The sequence below is a fragment of the Eretmochelys imbricata genome, chromosome 1 (assembly GCF_965152235.1).
Source record: "Eretmochelys imbricata isolate rEreImb1 chromosome 1, rEreImb1.hap1, whole genome shotgun sequence".
Taxonomy (NCBI): Eukaryota; Metazoa; Chordata; order Testudines; family Cheloniidae; genus Eretmochelys; species Eretmochelys imbricata.
The window spans coordinates 117,788,535-117,807,993 of NC_135572.1; the positions used below are offsets into that span (position 1 = coordinate 117,788,535).

At 43.8% G+C, this 19,459-nt stretch overlaps 1 protein-coding gene across 1 annotated transcript in view; it reads right to left on the minus strand.

Annotated features, from left to right (window-relative positions):
* Positions 1-13,291: 13,291 nt before the first annotated feature.
* Positions 13,292-19,459, minus strand: part of TMEM182 (transmembrane protein 182) — a 29,469-nt gene continuing 23,301 nt past the window's right edge. Inside the window, exon 5 of the mRNA XM_077814438.1 lies at positions 13,292-14,383. Within this exon, the coding sequence (XP_077670564.1) occupies positions 14,148-14,383 (236 nt within the window). The 3' untranslated portion in view covers positions 13,292-14,147. The remainder of the gene's footprint in view (positions 14,384-19,459) is intronic.

A 19,459-nucleotide genomic window follows, 5' to 3' on the forward strand; every position in this document is an offset into this window, starting at 1 on the left:
ACCTGACTTTTTGTGGTGGGTTTCAGGCATTCTGGCTAAGCCTGGACCTTTCCTACCAAAGGGTGCAGGCATCAGCTCCCCATTATATACCCCAGGTACATCACCTCTCAATTAACTGGGTGGCACTTGGTGGGGTTAGCTGTAAGTCCAGCACTTCTGAGTGCCTACAAGACCACTGCAACATGTTTTAAATGCTCATTCCAGGACTTGCTATAGATGGTGATGTCATCTATGTATGCAGTTGCATACTGATCATGAGGCCAAATCACCTTGTCCATCAGCCTTTGGAACGTGGCGCCATGCCATGTAGGCCCAATGGCATAATCTTTAATTGGTACAGGCCAAACATGTAGAAGATCGTCTTTTCTCAGGACTCCAGGGTCAAAGGAATCTACCAGTAAACGCTGATTATGTCAAGGATGAGGATATATCTGATGGCTCTTAACTTTTCTAACAATTTGTCAACCCTCGGCATCAGGTAGGCGTCAAGTTTGGACACACTGACCTTCCAGAAGTCTATGCAGAATCTGGTCAACCCCTCCTGTTCAGATATCAACACTACAGGGCTTCGCCACTTGCTATGTGACTCTGCGACCACCCTAAGGTCTAATGTAGCTTGCAGTTCCTTCTGTACCACTTCCCACGTGTGCCTCGGCAATGGCTAAAAATTCTCTCTTACATTTTTCCCTGTTTCAGTCTCTATGTGATGGAACGCTAGGTGAGTCTGTCCTGGAACTGTGGCAAAGACTAACAAGTGAGGTTTTGAATCTGCTGCTTATGCTCCATATGCAGATCTTCTCCCACTGGGACTTGGGTGGAGCTGCAGGAGTCTGGGCCCGAGTTCCAATTTTGAGGGAAACGGCATTACCAGGAGCCTTTAGCAGGTTGACATGGTACACGTTAGTGTCTTTCCTGTTGTACGGTTGACAAATCTCACAGTTTACTGCCCCCGTTCATCTCATCACTTCAAAGGGGCCTTACCATCTAGCCAACAGTTTGGATTCTGAGGTGGAAAGGAGTAACACCCAGTCCCCCAATTGGAACTCCTGGACATGGGTTCCCTTGTTGTATGCTTGTGCTTGCCCCTGTTGTGCTTTGGTTAGATTTTCTCTTGCAGACTCTTCTAAGGACATTAACATCTCTCTCGGTCATAGAACATACTGTACCAAGTTCATGGCATGGAACTTCAATCCTCCCACATCTCCCAAAGGAGGTCTAGTATTCCCCTTGGCAGTCTCCCATACAGTAGTTTGAATGTGGAGAACCCTGTTGACTCTTGAGGGATTTGGCAGATGGTGAACAGGAGTAGCAGAAATAATTGGTCTCAGTGGAGAGACTCCAAGACTACAAACTTCCGCAGTATACTTTTCAAAGTCTTATTTAATCTCTCTACCAGTCCATCGGAGTGGGGGTTGTGCTCTTAAAGATTTTATCTTGACCAGGCTATACAGTTCCCTCATAAATTGGTACATAAAGTTGGTGCCTTGATCTGTGATTATTCCTGAGGGATAATCATCTGGAGGAGCAAGGGCTGTCGCTTTCGTGGAGCAGAGTGGAATTGCCTCAGGATACCATGTGGTATTATCTAATATGACTAGTATGTGCTGGAAGCTGGCTGCACTCTTTTCCAATGGGCTCACCAGGTCCATGTCAATCCTCTCAAATGGAGTCCCCACCACAGGTATGTATATCAGCAAGCCCCAGGGAATCACACTGGCATTCCAGGCAGGAGGCACACTACTCTTGTACCTCATGTCCAGCCAACAGAAATAAAACTTCACTCAGTAGAGAGTTTTCTCCTGAGCAACATGTCCCCCACAGGGTATGTCATGTGCCAGGCCTAGTATTTCCTGTAGGTACTTAATTGAGACAAGCGAGTGCATTCTAATCTCCCTCATCTGATGGTCCTTCACTGTTCTATTTTCTCTCCAGCTTGCTCAAAGTGTGGCCATTGTTTCAGGAATCAAGGTTCAGCCACCTCACCATTCACCTCGACAAGTAGTTCATAGGCTTGTCCCAATGTTGAGTTGTTTCTTTGTTCTTCAACTAAATCCACATTGTCCAAAAATATTTCAGTCAGCGCCAGCTCACTTAATTTCTCCTATCATTTATCCCCTTGGGGGAAAGTCTGTCCCGCCCAGCTGAGGCATCGTCCACAGGGGCCAGTGTTCCTTCTCCCGGGTCTTCCTTCCTGCCTTCACCTGCTAAGGCTTGAAGCTCTGCCATTTCCCTTTCTCCAGTGTTGCTGTTGGTCCCTCACAGGGCCTCCCCATTCTCAGACCTCATCAGATCTCTAAAAGCCCTCTAATTTCACCCAGTTATCACCAGATATGCCAGGTTCAGGGCTGTCCCCACACAGATCTCCTCATTGTGATTCTGCATCCTCAGCTGTACATTCTTCGTGGGGTATGGATGCATATTTCCATGAATGCACTGCGAAGAGACAGTCCCTGTGGGAACTGTTTCAGGCCACTCCAGATTCTCTCTTACCAGACTCTGGCAGCAACTCGAGTCAGTCAGTCCTCGCACCTCCATGCCATTGACCTGTATGGGCTCTAACAGTTTTCCCGTCCCCCTTTTATGGGCCTTAATTCGGCCAACCACACTTGGCTGTAGAGGCGGTCCACGTATGAGCAGGCACAGCGAAAGTGTTCTGGCTCCCCACACATGAAACAAGCCCCTGTCCCCAAGGAGGGCCCCATCTTGTCTCCTGACACTTTTATGGAGGGGCTGGCTCCCAGGTCCCTCACCTGTCTTATGTCCTGGTTCTGGTAGAGGAAGCGTGTCCCAACCTTCTACTCTTGATCTGCCCCCCACCCTTGCTGGGCCCAGGTAGCCCTGTTCTTCTGGGCCACGCCCCCACTCTCCCTTTCTGTCGCCTGGGTCAATTGAGGTGGGACTGGACCAACCCGAGGGGTTCCACCCTGGGCCTTGTGGAGAAATGGTAATCCTTCACCAAGGTAATCCTTGGAGAGGGTTTCAAGATGTTGGCACATCACCCATTCCCATCCTCCAGCCAGGAGAATCTGTGTGAACTGTTTTAGGACAATTCTTTTGGTTATTTTCATAGGACTGGAGCCACTGCCAGCAATGTTCTCTCAGGTCCTGGGTCACCATCCATAGTTGTGCCCCAGGTAGCCCCTGAAATCACTGGCAGTATGTCTCTGCAGAAATATCAAAGGTGCCTAGGTTGGCTGTCTTAAGCAAGTCTTGTTCAGCCCTCGCATTGAGACCCCAGTTCAGAGCCTGGGCTGCCTCTGTGGAAAGGGATGCTAGCAGAGTGGTCCAGCTCTTTGCAGGCCAGCTAGCCACCAGAGCCATCCTTTCAAAGGTTACCAGGAATGCCTCTGGGTCATCCCACCTCTCTATTTTTGTTTCTTTCAATGGATGACTTGAGGCCAGGTCCAGGCTGGTGTTGCCTGCTGGGGAACTCCCTGACATGCCCTGGGGATGAAACAGTGTGGCCATCTGCTGCATCAGTTGTTGCTGTTGGTCTCTTTGCTGGGCCACTAATTCCCTGATGAGTTGTTGCTGCTGCAAGGCTTGCTGCTGTTGTTGGGTGGCCAACTGCTAGATTAATTCATAGAATTGTAGGACTGGAAGGGACCTCAAGAGGAGTCCCCTGCACTCCTAGCAGGACTAAGTCCCTGAGAGGTATTTGTCTAACCAGCTCTTAAAAACCTCCAGTGATGGAGATTCCACAACCACCCTGGGCAATTTATTCTAGTGCTTAACCACTCTGACTGTTAGGAAGTTTTTCCTAATGTCCAACTTAAATCACCCTTGCTGTAATTTAAGCCCATTGCTGCTTGTCCTATCCTCAGAGACTATGGAGAACAACTTGTCTCCCTCCTCATTGTAACAACCTTTTATACACTTGAAATCTGTTATCATGTCCCTGCTCAGTCTTCTCTTCTCCAAACTACACAAACCCAGTTTTTTTTCAATCTCCCCTCATAGGTCATGTTTTCTAGACCTTTAATCATTTTTGTTGCTCTTCTCTGGACTTTCTTCCACATCTTTTGTCCACATCTTTCCTGAAATGTGGCACCCAGAACTGGGCACAATATTACAGTTGAGGCCTAATCAGCGTGGAGTAGAGTGGAAGAACTACTTCTCATGTCTCGCTTATAACACTCTTGCTAATACATCCCAGAATGATATTTGCTTTTTTTTGCAACAGTGTTACACTGTTGAATCACAACCCAGATCCCTTTCCGCAGTACTCCTTTCTGGGCAGTCATTTCCCATTTTGTATGACTTATTGTTCCTTCCTAAATGGAGTACTTTGCATTTGTCCTTATTTAATTTCATCCTATATATTTCGGATCATTTCTCCAGTTTGTCCAGATCATTTTGAATTTTAATCATTTTGAATTTTAATGCAAAGCATTTGCAACCCCTCCCAACTTGGTATCATCCACAAACTTTATAAGTGTACTCTCTATGCCATTATTTAAATCATTGATGAAGATATTGAATGGAACCAGACCTAGAACTTATCCAGCTACTGAAGTTATGCTGACTGGTCTGTAACTCCCCAGAGTGTCCTTATTTCCCATTTCATAGGGAAATAATATAATTGGGGCTGCTGTTGTTGTTGCTGCTGGTCTATAACACATTTCAATGGGTTGTCAAAATCCATCTTTTGCTTGTTCCTCTTCCTCTCTAGTGTGCCTGCATTCTCCACCAGTTTGTAGCGGGCTTCGCTTGGGGACAGCAGGCCTCGTAGTCAAGCCACAGCCAAACAGTCTCTCTCAGCCTTGAGGCAGCTCTTCCAGACTGTCCAGGGGCCCAGAAACCAAGCCACAGTTTGTTGTCCCCAACCCCAGACTCTGCAGGATCTCCCAGGAGGCTGGGGGAAGGATAGGGGGACCCAGGCCCTCCCTCTCCACTGAGTCCAAGTCCAGGGCCCAAGGGGAGAGAGGCGAGGGGTGGCTCAGTTCCTTCTGACTGTCACTCATAATCAGCCTCCCCTGGGCCGCTTCCTATATTCCCTGTTTTCCCTTCCATGTGGGGCATGGCCCCAGCCTTCTGCTTTCACAGTCTCAGTAGTTCAGGGATTCAGCTGCTGGGAGAAGGTGGATGCTTCCCATCTCATCCTCACAGTTCAGTTGTCCCCCCAACCCCCACCGTTAGTCAGTGGTAAGGGGGATCCCAGTTGAGTCTTACTCACAGTCACAGTCCTTGACCTATAGCTTGCTCTACCTCAGTGGCTACAGCCTGTCTGCCTTCTTTCAGCCAGTCTCTCCTCCAAGCTCCCTCTTGCCAGACTGGCAGAGCTCCCTTTTAAGCAGGCCCTCCATAGGAAGCATGCCTGACAGCAGCTGAGAGGAAGGGCCTTCTTGGCCCAATACTGATTTGCCACTCCTTTTGCCTTCATGTGGGGTCTGTAATCCCATCACAGCACCCTATGCTTTATTTATTTGTTTTGATTTGTACAAACTACAATACAAGAACACCCAGCCAGAGCTCTGCCCACCCTTGAGCACCTTTTAGATATGTATAAATAATAAATGACCCGTAAATTACCCCAGTTCTAATAACCAATGAGAGCAACAAACTAATCAACCTCCCCACACATCCCACATCACCACTACTCAGTTCTGCACAACACGCATCTCCTCATAGCCAAGGGAGAAAAGATGGGCCTGGCAGTATGCCCCAAGGCCCAAGACTAACCACCTGAGGTTGTTACAGACCTGGGTAAGAAACAAGATCCAAAGCTGAGGAGCACTAATGGAAAACATCTTGCCAGCCCCCCACTATCTCTTAGAACAGTGGGGCTCCAGCTCAGGTGCCTCCACTAAACACTATTTGGCAGCATGGGGGAGAGAGGCATGGGGGAGAGAGGCAGTCTCTTAGGTAGGTCCTATGATCCAGTTTCAAGCTGACGAGGAGAGGGAAATTATCCCCCACTTAAACTGGATATAATGGAAAGGGGGGGGCTGAAGGACAATATGATACAGTTATATTTGCATTTTTCATCTCTTCCGACACCATTAATCAATAAGTACCAACTTCTGTTCTGTCATAACTCCTTTGCCTCCAATTGAACTACACTAGATTTACTCCAGTGTACCTGAGAGTATATTTTGATTCTAATAAAGTGAATTTCAGCAGTCAGGACTTTCCCACTTGGACCCTGAAATTCTGGTTTGGGATTTCACCAAATGTAAGGTCATCAATCTAGGACTAAAGAATGTAGGCCACACTTCCAGGATGGAGGACTCTATTCTGGGAAGTAGTGACTCTGAAAAAGACTTGGGGGTCATGGCAGATAATCAGCGACTGTGAGCTCCCAGTGCAATTCTACAGTCGAAAGGGCTAATGCACTCCTTGGACGTATAAATAGGAATCTCAGGTAGGAGTAGGAAGATTATATTACCTCTGTAAGTGGCACAAATACAACCACTAGATCCAGTTCTGGTGTCCACACTTCAAAGAGGGTATTGATAAACTGGAGATGGCTCAGAGAAGACCGATAAGAATGATTAAAGGTTTGGAAAATATACCTTATCGTGACAGACTTAATCTACCTAATTTATCAAAGAGAAAGTTAAAGGGTAAGATGACAGTCTATAAATACCTAAATGAGAAATTGAAATTGGATAATAGAGGGCTCTTCAATCTAGCAGACAAAAGTATAACAAGAACCAGTGGCTAGAAGTTGAAGCTAGGCAAATTCAGACTAGAAATAAAGTGTAAATGTTTTAAAACTGAGGGTAATTCATCATTGGAACAACGTACCAAGGGCTGTGGTGGATTCTCCATCACTGGTAATTTTTAAATCAAGACTGTGTGTCTAAAAGCTATGCTCTATTTCAACTACAGCTATTGATCATGAAGCAGGAATTAAAACAGGGAAATACTATGGTCTTTGATATACAGGAGGTCAGACAAGCTGATTACAGTGGCCCCTTCTGGTCTTAAAATCTATGACTCTATGAATAAGTTAGTGTTCTAATTAGTATACTGAGGCAGGGTTTTGCTCTCTCTTGAACACATATAAACAGTCCATTTTTTGAACAGTGCAAGCAAGCCAGTTTGTGGAAGTCTGCATCCCAACATGGTATGTACCTTGTTTCAATTTGAAAGAATTCTTAATTGTACCCGCAGAATGGTACATTTGATTCAAGCTATTCAGTAGCTAGCATGCTCAAGACATTACAATCCTCTATGGCAAGACTGTGGCATAGTGTCTGATTCATAAATCACTGGACTTTAGTGCCTCAGCCTTCTGAATTCAGCTGTTACTAGCTCAAATTCCAGCCTTGGGGTGGGGCTAAGTAAAGCTATTCCCATTTAAGAGGACAGTGAATTTCAGCTTTGTGCAGTGAGAATATTTTGACAGGTTTCAGAGTAGCAACCGTGTTAGTCTGTTTCCATAAAAAGAAAAGGAGGACTTGTGGCACCTTAGAGACTAACAAATTTATTAGAGTTTATGCTTATATATATATATCTTTGTCATAAATATAAAGGGAAGGGTAAACCCCTTTGAAATCCCTCCTGGCCAGGGGAAAGCTCCTCTCACCTGTAAAGGGTTAAGAAGCTAAAGGTAACCTCGCTGGCACCTGACCAAAATGACCAATGAGGAGACAAGATACTTTCAAAAGCTGGGAGGAGGGAGAGAAACAAAGGGTCTGTGTCTGTCTGTATGCTGGTCTTTGCCAGGGATAGACCAGGAATGGAGTCTTAGAACTTTTAGTAAGTAATCTAGCTAGGTATGTGTTAGATTATGATTTCTTTAAATGGCTGAGAAAAGAATTGTGCTGAATAGAATAACTATTTCTGTCTGTGTATCTTTTTTGTAACTTAAGGTTTTGCCTAGAGGGGTTCTCTATGTTTTTGAATCTAATTACCCTGTAAGATATCTACCATCCTGATTTTACAGGGGGGATTTCTTTATTTCTATTTACTTCTATTTTTATTAAAAGTCTTCTTGTAAGAAAACTGAATGCTTTTTCATTGTTCTCAGATCCAAGGGTTTGGGTCTGTGGTCACCTATGCAAATTGGTGAGGCTTTTTATCCAACATTTCCCAGGAAAGGGGGGGTGCAAGTGTTGGGAGGATTGTTCATTGTTCTTAAGATCCAAGGGTCTGGGTCTGTAGTCACCTAGGCAAATTGGTGAGGCTTTTTACCAAACCTTGTCCAGGAAGTGGGGTGCAAGGTTTTGGGAAGTATTTTGGGGGGAAGGACGCGTCCAAACAGCTCTTCCCCAGTAACCAGTATTAGTTTGGTGGTGGTAGCGGCCAGTCCAAGGACAACGGGGGGAATATTTTGTACCTTGGGGGAGTTTTGACCTAAGCTGGTAAAGATAAGCTTAGGAGGTTTTTCATGCAGGTCCCCACATCTGTACCCTAGAGTTCAGAGTGGAGGAGGAACTTTGACAATCTTATATAAATTTGTTAGTCTCTAAGGTGCCACAAGTACTCCTTTTCTTTTTGAGAATATTTTGTAGTCCTTTAGGTCCAGATTGTAAACCCCTTATTCTTACTGGTGAGCAGTTACTCACAGGGGCTAGGATTGTAACTTTACAGTCTGTCCTGAGTAAGGAGCTGCTTAGCACACAGCTGCACTGCCTCAGGAACAGACTAGGGACTGAATTATGACTCAAATGATCACGGTTCCCCCTTGCTATGGGGAAGAGTTCATTACTTCATCCTTTTAATGGAGCAGTTTACACTCCCTGTGCACCTGGCCAGCTACTCTGGTTGACAAGTGGGGAGAGGTGGGGCACAGAAGCAGGGCTTTTTCCACTCTGCCTACTTTAAGGTTTTATGCCGCTGCCCATCAGTGCAGTATCTTTCCTGTAAAATCAATTAGAAATATCAAAGATCCTGGTGGACTTCATGGAGACTCTGGCTCCATCCCCCCCGCCCACCTACAGAGGAGAGTGTTGCATACATAGCTCTTTCTCTTCCCTACTCCTCAGCTGGGGACACAATCTGAGCAGGACCATGCAGGGGAGTAAGGGTGGGGGGCAGCTTACTGATTCTTGCTTAGAATCATAGAAATGTATGACTGGCCGGCACCCCAAGAGGTCATGTATTCCAAACCTCCTAGACCAGTGGTCACCAACCCGTTGATCGTGATCGACTGTTCGATCCTGGGCACTCTCTCAGTCGATCGCGCTCTCCAGTGGTGTAGCAGGGCTGCCACTAAGGCAGGCTCCCTGCCTGCCACGGCCCCACACCACTCCCAGAAGTGGTCAGCACTCTCCCTCAACCCCCAGGGGAGGGGGGGCTGGCAGGGGTCTCCACGTGCTGCTTCTGCCTGTAAGCACTGCCCCCGCAGCTCCCACTGGCCAGGAATGGGGAACTGTGGCCAATGGAAGCTTTGGAGGTGGTGCCTGCAGAGAGGGGTAGTGTGCAGAGCCACATGCCCCCCCGCTCCTCCTCCCAGAGGCTGCAGAGATGCATTGGCCCCTTCCGGGAGTGGCGTGGGGCTGGGACAGGCAGGGAGCCTGCCTTGGCCTTGCTGTGCCACCCGATGGGAGCCGCCCGCAGTAAGTGCCACCCAGTGGCAGGCTGCACCCCAACCCCCAGCCCTGAGCCCCCTCCCAGAGCCAGCACCCCAAATCCCCTCCTGCACCCCAATCCCTTGCCCCAGCCGTGACCCCCCTCCCAGAGTCAGCACTGCATACCCCCTCCTGCACCCCCAAACCCCTTCCTGCACCCCAAACCCCAGCCCTGTCCCCACTCCCAGAGTCAGTACCTCACACCCCCTCCTGCACCCCAACACTCTGCCCCAGCCCAGAGCCCCCTCCTGGACCCAAACACCCTCCCAGAGCTTGCACCCATCACCCCCTCCTGCACCCCAACCCCCAAGCTCAGCCCAGAGCCTCCTCCCACACTGCAAACCCCTTGGCCCCAGCCCAGAGCTTGCACCCCCCTTAAAAACCCCAACCCCTTGCCCCAGCACGGTGAAAGTGAGTGAGGGTGGGGGAGAGTGAGTGACGGGGGGGGGAGATGGAGTGAGGTGGGTGGGGCTTTGGGAAGGAGCGGGGCCTCATGGAAGGGGAGGGGTAGATCCTGGTTTGCCCTTAAATTCAAAAAGTGATCTTGGGCGTAAAAAGTTTGGAGACCATCCCTGATAGGTGTTTGACCAACCTGTTCTTAAAAACCTCCAGTGATGGGGATTCCACAACCTCCTTTGGAAGCCTGTTCTAGAACTTAACTATCTGTATAGTTAGAAAGTTTTTCCTAATATCTAACCTAAATCTCCCTAGCTGCCGATTAAGTCCATTATTTCTTCCCCTACCTTCAGTGGACATGGAGAACAACTGATCATGATCCTCTTTATAACATATTTGTAGACTGTTATCTGGTCCCTGCTCAGTATTCTTTTCTCAAGCATGCCCAGCTTTTTAACTTTGCCTCACTTCCTTGCATGACTGAGTAAGGGTTGTGACAACCTATCACCTAACACCTGTAACTTGGGATCACCTATTCAAAGAGAATAAGCAGCTGTTCAAGGATGTGGAAAGCAGCACAGCTATTACTCACATGTTCTGTTATTAACAGTTTGCTAACACATCGTGGGGCTTTTTTGGAGTTTGTGACTAATAGCTGAACACCCTGCAGAGTAATAAAACCAGATTCTTTCTTTGTTTCCACAAAGGAGATAATTCCTTTGTCTCACTAATTTAAATATTAATAAATTACCAGGAACCTAATGAAGATCATGCTCAGCCGGAACTCCAGCAACCTGCCTAGAAACTAGAATAAACTAGGGAGAATCTTTCATTGTAATCTCAGCTACAGCAGCATTTGCCATTTTGTGTCAGTCCCTTCTTCTGGACCCAGTAACAGCTGCATCAAATGGCTGGCAGAGCCACTGCTCCACAGTGTCGCCTCTGTGTTGTTCTCCACAAAGTGAATGCCCCTTGCAGCCTCCTTTTCATTGGAGACCAAGATTCCTAGTAACACCTCCAGCCTCCAACATAGTCCTGTGATAAGATCTGGTAACAAAATATTTGTTATTATTTATTCGTCCCCTTTCACAATCTTTTTCCAGATAAATTAGTTGATAAACATTTTTTTTCTCACTATTTCCCACAGACTGGTCAGCTGAGAGGTCAATTAAAATACAGATACGGTTGGGAAAAATTAATTTGACGAATTTCACCAGATATTTAGATTAAGGCATTTAACCTTTTTAAAAAATCTTTTACTGTGCTCTAATCACAAAAATACTGGTGTCTCCACCAGTGTTTCCAGATAAACATTAAATCTGAAGAATACCACAGAGCAAGACTCTCTAGCTAGCTTGCCCTTCCTGGAGTCCTTAAAAGGATTTTCTCTGTAATTAAATTTATTGAAAACCAAAGTACCAAAGGCTTTTAGGCACAGCCCTGAGAAAAAGGCAGTGTTCTTAGCTTGACGCGTCAGGAAACAGCACCTCTGAGCAGCATTCCCTCCCTTCTTCCCCTACTTTACTGCTGGTCTACAACAGCAGCATATCATAACATTCTGCTCAGTGGCTCAGACCCTCCGACTGCTGTATTGGGAGTGTGTGCAAACAAAGCCCCTCTCAACCCAAGTAGCGTGCATGACAGGTGTAAGGTGGGGTCTTGCTCTCTCTTTAGTCCTTGTATGGGCTTGTAGTGACAATCTGGCCCCAATGTTTTTTTATGGAAATTGGAGAGACTACTCAACCGGCAGTAGAACCAAACAACCAAATCAGATCCTCAGGTGATGTAAATCAGCAGAGTTTCACTGTCCTTAATAGAGCTACCCTGTTTTACACCAGATGAGGATCTTGTCCATGATGTCTCAACAAAATATCCCATAATCTGACTACTGTAATTTGAATAAATGAGAAAAATGGGTTTCAACCAAAAAAAGCCACCGTTCTTCCCCTTGCCACCTGAGTTCTGCCATAAGAGCAGAAAAGATGATGGAAATTGAAGTAATTGCTACATCACAATGGTAAAATAATTCCAAAGTGTGAATCTGAGTGAAAATGTCCTGAAACTCAGCCATTTAGTACATGCACAAAGGTGCTAGAAAGAGAGGGTAACCAGCTAAATGGAATATTCAAGCCTTTACTAAAAATTATCATGCTGCTGAGACATGAGCAACATAATCCATTCAAAGAAAGGCAAGATTCCAAAGTTCAGTAAAAAGGCAGCACTGAATTTTCAAGTGAAAGGTATGGGAATGACATATTGTACATCTCTCCTTTATCCTCCTATTTAGATTATGCCACAGTCTGGCCCAGAGTGCACCATTAAGGAAAGCTAAATTGCATGTAGGTAGCTAGCCAATTTAGCTACATAATAGAAAGAGTTCTGAAAATGCTCATAGGCTGAATTAAGGGCTCCACAGGAGCCTTTGGCTCATTCCTTGAAGAATCTATTAGTTGCTCTTGCATACATTGTAAGGTTTACAGGAAGGAGCCCCGCTCTGAGGCTTCTCAGCACTCCACAGCTTTTAAGGGTTGCAGAGAAGTGTGTCACCCCTGCGGACCTCCTAAGGGGTTGTGGAGAAGGATTCCTTCCTGGGGAGCATTGGACAGGGCTTGCCAATGTTTTCTAGTCAAATAGCTCTTGATCATCAAATTGACTCGCACAATTGCCATTGAATATCTAAGGTTATAGAGAAAAAAAGAGGACATACTGTATTATTTGAGAAACAGCATATGATCATGTAATTCAGGACAGGATCATAATACATCAGCAGGGGGCGGGAGGGAAGAGTTAATTTGGATTGCTGCTGGATTGGAAGCAACAGACAATCTATCCCACCACATCTTCTAAGAGGTCACTGCTTTCCTGCCAGTTAGAGATGCCATTAGTACTCATAACAGCTGTGGAATGAAGCACTGGGTACTAGAAGAAACCAACATACAATCTTTATGTTTCTCCATCAACTCAAGACTACTTTGCACTGAGTTACAAAGTGCAGACTCTACCCATGCTCTCAGATGAATTGAATTTCAACCAGAACTAGTCCCAAGCGAAAGAAATTTCCCTAATATTAGAACTCTACCCCCTCCGCTTTAGGAATACAAGTACCTACACTCATGCACGCAGGCACAAATACACACAGCCAGCTATCCCCAGTTACATAATGTAGGTCCAAATCCTGCTTCCCTCCTCACTGGAGTAGTCTCATTGCTTTCATTGGGACTATTTGCAGGAAAGCAGGATTTGGTCTATCATGCTGTAGATTTCATATACAAATATTTAGACATTTGAGGGCTGCAGAAGACATACATGTTCATGCACTTTATATTGTGTTCATAATAAACATTTTTAATTAAAAATCTCATTATACAGCAATTTTTCACTATTTAAAGTATGTAAATCATGGATAATGTTTGAAAAAGCCAATCATCAAACATACCTACAAAATGTCCTGGTAAAAACTTGATTTAAAAAATGTACACCATATGTGTTATTATATAATTTTGGCATACCTTTAGTTAGTAGTTTAACTATATTATTTTGGCTTACAGAACCATGCCACAAATGAACACAGATTTCAGAATATAGAAGAATATGGCTTTCAAATGTTTACATAGCAGTAAAACATATCATGTTGACAGTTAAGCTATTACATGTAGATACTAGCCCCAAATCACTATTCACTGGAATCATCTTCTCTACTGCCCAGTTCACGTGGATACTGCATGAACAACTGTACTCTATTTTTAAGTGCAGAAGTGTTTGTTCATAGTAAAGCAAAGGAAAGTTTTGGAAAGGGGGAGAGGAGGTGGATTAAATTACTCTGTTGAACACTTGTTTTCCTCTGTCTTTACCATTCTCCACAAGGACTTTCTTGACAGTGGCACAAAGTAAATGGCTAAGACAAATGTAGAAAATCCTGATTTGACCCATTTTTATGTTGTTGGTGATTTTTTGCCCTCCTGTGTTTGCAGGGAGATCTAATGCTGCAACTAATGTTATGTGGAGAACCATTCCATGTAGTACCTAAAGAACTTAAAGAAATTGGATAGGAATGAAAGTTATTTTTTTCCCTATACTGAGTTTTATGTCCCATAGGAACGTCTCAATTAAACAAGTAACGTAAGCAATTCTAGAAGTGCCTCTACAAACGTTATATAGTAGAAGCGGCAATAATGTACATAATTTGTGTTCCAGTTTAAAAGTTTTATCACAATCCCAGTATACCCATTATTAGATGTGTGATAAGTCAGAGTGCAGGTGAATAGTACGCCCTACTAATAGGAAGAGCATTCCTGCAATCAAAGCAAAAAATATTCCTATAGGAGCCAGTATGAAAGACCAGCCATAGTGCACATAAGCAACAAAGTCTGGGCAATCAATTTTTTTCATATTCATGTAGTTTTCCAGATCAGCCATTGCCTGGACCCAGATGACATACATCACGACCACCAGTGAAAACAAGATGCCTGAAAAAGAAACATGAGAGTTTTACTGTTAATGGATATGAAATAAATAATTATTATATTTACCGATTATGGTATCACCTTGGAACCAGTCAATGATCAAGTCCTGTTTGCTAAGTACTGTTAGCTATCTTCACATATTTGTTGCCTACTGCTGTTCTGTGCCCCTTTTTTGTTTCTGAATTGCACCAGAGGGGCACAGGGAAGCACCAGCCCAAAGGGAGCCAATTGCAAGAGTGCTGCTGGTTCTGGTATGCAGTTCAAAGCCACAATGAAGCAAAACAGCAACATGTTTATGTCTTGGAGTTGGCTGGGTATCCACTGTATTGTACTTGAACCTGTGAGGGCTCTAGAGATAACTCTCTGCTCCCCAAGTTCAGGGATTGCTTCTGTGTCTTGATCTTGTGCAGGATGTCAAGAGGGTGGGAGGGAGACTCCTGCATTCCCTTCACCTCTTTTATATGTCCACGCCAAGGCACTTCACAATGGTACCTCATGTCAATGGCATCATTTAGAATGTATTCAGTTCAGAGATTCCACTCAATCATTTTATGGGCAAATCCTGTGGCATCACACTGGAAAAGTCCCCAAAATTTCCCTCTGGAATAAGACTGCAATATGAAAAAAATTAAAATTTTAATAATAAAAATGAAGTCGTATGTTAATATTTACATCAGATTTACAATAGCTTCCTGAAAGGAATTCACCATAATACAAATGGCCTTTTCCTCCTGTCACCATTCTGGAGATCCCTTGGATTGCTTACAAATGGAAAAATAGGAACACACGTCCTGTAAACTTTATTAATCATTTTTCCACTACTTTATGTACCAGAACCAGGTAGATGGAGCCAAATGCACCACCAGTGCTGGCTGAGGTATTGGTTACATCCCCACTACTACATTTTATTCCATGGAATATTAGTATTTCAAAAATCTGACCTTGCAGCATGGATGCCAGACTGGAGTTGGGGATCATCTGTTAAGGTAAGGACCTGATCCTGAATTTTTTGCACACTCCAAGACTCCCATTTATGACAACGGGAATTCTGGGTATACTGAGATTACAGGATCAAGCCCTCAGTTTGCTGCCTTCCATTTGTTCAAATGTTAAAATGTTAGAGGGATGTTCTACTTATTAAATCTCCATTCCATTAGGCTAATATGAAGATTCCACTGTTCAGTAATATTAAAAAATACTCATTCATGGGCACTTTGCAACAAAATATGACAATCAATAGATTGCACAGAAAAGAGCAGGGGAGTGGGAGTCAAAGGCTTCTTCTGTGTTTATTCCAAACTCTGCCAAAGTAACATAAGCTAAAATATACTGAGATGTTGTGTGTCCAATTTGAGTCACCATGGTACTAATTTTCACAGCTCCCTTTGATTTCAATTGGTGTGGCATATTCCGGCACTTCTGAAAAATCAGACCAAGGATGGGCACACAAAATCTTTTGTAAAATTTTAACCTGAACTTCTCTGTTCATCATCTGTAAAATGGGGATAATATTTACCTACTTCAGAGGTTTATTGAGAGACTTACTGTTGGTGTGACCCTTTGAAAAGACAAGTGCTATGTGTTATTAAATAAATAAAGGGGTTTCCAGCCAGACATTCATTTTTGGAATGTGGTAGCACATTTGTGAAAACTGGAGGTCAATTATTTTCTACTAGGAGCTTGGTTTTCCAGGTCTCCTAGTATGAAGTCAATTGCTATCAAGTAGTTAAATATAAAAGGCCTAAAACCAGCTGAATTGTATTCATGAATCATTAGTCAACCCAAATTCAGAGAGTTAAGTGCACTGACATGGTGCTTTATTGTCAAAACACAATACATTTATACTGCCTCATGAACATCTGACAGGAGATAGCTCACAACTGTTTAAAGTTTATGAAAACTAGACTTTGAAGACTACCAAAAAAGAGCTAAAGTGGTTAACCTGAGGCATAATCAAACCATGACTTAAATTCCCAAAGGATCTGCAATTTTAATGAGATTGAAGGCAAGCAGAACTGTTATATAAAGAGTGAGGCAGGTCTCTATACACACTGCCCATCTATGAAATACACATTCGGGATTACTTATTTTCCAAATGCTTGATTTCATGACAAAGTCAAAAACCCCAACTCTACAAGGTATAAATTAAATTTTTAAAATCTTTTAAGCAAAATGTTGCATAAAGTCAACCTTGATTACATGAAAAAAGAAAAGGAGTACTTGTGGCACCTTAGGGACTCACCAATTTATTTGAGCATAAGCTTTCGTGAGCTTTCGTGCAGTTTCCACAGTATGCATCTGATGAAGTGAGCTGTAGCTCACGAAAGCTTATGCTCAAATAAATTGGTTAGTCTCTAAGGTGCCACAAGTACTCCTTTTCTTTTTGCAGATACAGACTAACACGGCTGTTACTCTGAAACCTTGATTACATGTAGTACTGATGTTGTATTAGACATACAACTGGTATTAGTGAAACAATCTGAGATAGAGGATACCTTAGGGCAAAACATGCACAAGAAGAAATCAAACTGCAGATTCTCCGAATAAATGTGAAATTGAGCAAGAGAATCTTGTAACAGAACACCTAACAATAACAGATACTGTAGAGGACTAGCACAAAATTGGAACCGAACAGAATTATAGAGGACACAGTCTAGTATTTTTCTGCGTAATGGGAGAAAAGTCTCAGGGCCAAATACATTAATGGAGTACAGCAAAGATGGCACTAGCCCAAGACAGTACCCAAATATTGAAAGATGCCTTAATAATAATGTGACAAAATCCATACACAGATTAAATTATCTCTCGGCAGATGGTCAACTGTGACTGTCCTTGGGGTACCCAGGACTGGAGTCACCTTGTTACCTCCTGCCTTTAGTGAGAGGTGGCCTTGCCCGTAGCAGGTGGATTGTTAGCTCCCTAACACCACCAGCCTGTCTGCCATTCAAGCACTAGTCTCTGAGCTATGCCAGCTCTGTCTTTGCCTTGCAGGTTAACAACAGGTGCGCCCCTCATCCCTTTGAAGCATTCCCCTGTGATATCCAGCCCCTGACACTGGCTTCTCACAGAAATCCCAGATCCTCTGCCCCCATAGTAGCACTTCACCCTCGTCTACTAGTTTTACCTTGAATCACTGTGCCTGTATAACACACAGCACTTGTAATAAAACAAGAGAAGGTTTATTTAAGAAGGAATAGAGATTCCACTAGAAACGAATGAGTGGTAGAAATAAGTGGTTATGATACAAAACAAAATCATAAAATGCGAACTACATAAAATGCCTACACTTATTAACAGTCACCTTTCCTATGTAAAAAGAAAAGGAGTATTTGTGGCACCTTAGAGACATGCCACTAGTCCGCCTTTTCTTTTTGCGGATACAGACTAACATGGCTGCTACTCTGAAACCTTTCCTATGTAGTAAAGTAGGTGTTCCCCTCACCATTCAGTCTATCGGAGAGCCGACTGGTTTTATAGGAACCAGGATGCAAACTTTCATGAAAACACCCCTGCTCCATAATGTCTCCTCCGTTAATGGATACAGAGTGCCCCTCCCCACTGTGTGTTATACTGAAATAGTCTTTTGTCTTTATTCACAGGCAGGGCGATCCCCTGTCTATTGTAATATTTTTTTTTTTTACCTCCAAGTGGTTTTGATTATTTGCAGTTGTCTCTGATGGTTTTCCATTGATAGTCCTGGGGTGGAGCAAGGCTAGACCACTGAACTTTGCATTACATCACCAGCTAACCAGGCAGAGGTGACAACTCCCTCCTGCACCACGACATTATCCCCTGGTGACTGACTTTTACTTGAAGTCCACAAAGCATACTTTCACTATAGTTACATTATTCCTTAAGTACTATCGATACACACATCTCACAATGATTATGAGTTTCGATAAGTTATAAGCTTTCTGTGGATACCTTATGTTATCCCTTCTGGATAAATAACCTGGAAGAGATGTGTTCGGTGCAGTGAGTTTGTTAAGTCTGAAACAAAAGTTGTTTGCAAAGAACAGGGGACCTTTACCAAGGGGCCTACACATCACATCAACACCATACCTACATATCATTTTAATTCCCTCAAAAGAGGGTGCAAGTACGACCTCAGTGGCACATGAGCCTTGTGCTGGCCCTCTCCACAGGGATGTGTTTCACCCAGAGTAAGTAAAAAGGTGAAGTGGTGACATAGGTGCTTTTATTGTAACAACAGCTAAAAATAACTAGTCCTTATAGACCTCTAGCACTTTCAATCTCCAGTGCACTGTGCAGCTATGTACTAGATAACATGATTAGAGCTTCTGGTATTAAAAATGACTGATTCCTGAAATGTGATATCTTACTATCAGCACCGTGAAACGTGATCTCTTACTATCAACACCCTTCATACTCACAGCAATAGTGAACAACCCTTATAAATTGTTAAGTAAGGGCCCAACTTTGAATAGCTGCAGAGAGGGGAGCAAAAACTGCAAAAGCAGTGAAGCAACATAGACTAAGACAGATATCATCATGTGATTTCAGAGCAGGGCATTGAGACTTATGTGTGCTAAATTGTAATGCAGGGAAACCTGCTTAAGAAAATGTAACCTAAGCAGAGAGAAAAATACTTATGGAAAAGGTAGAAGGAAATGAAAGGGACCACATATAAACCACATTTGTTAACTGAGGCACTAAGACCATTTTTATTATTTCTAAGTGCCCCCAGCAGGTAATAAGGACTAATATGTTTTCTACCTTTTAGTTTATTGCTGAATTAAAGTCAGAACTTAAATCCTTGTGCATTCCATCACAGAAAAGAACACATAAAATGGGTTGGGAAGCAGAATTTAGTAAGAGGCAAAACCCCACTTTTTTGCTCATTTCATCCTGTATTCTGAAATATTAGAGAAAAACACCCTATTAATAGCAATGTCAGGATCTGAGGAGCAAATCATCAGCATACAGTGTTTGCTTTATTGCTAAATCATCTGCTTGGAAACTTCTGATGTTAGGGTTGGCGGCTTCCTTTTAGTAAACCATCCCTATGGGAAACCACACGTGTGTGCTAAACTTTAAGCACGTTTAAATTTCATTGTC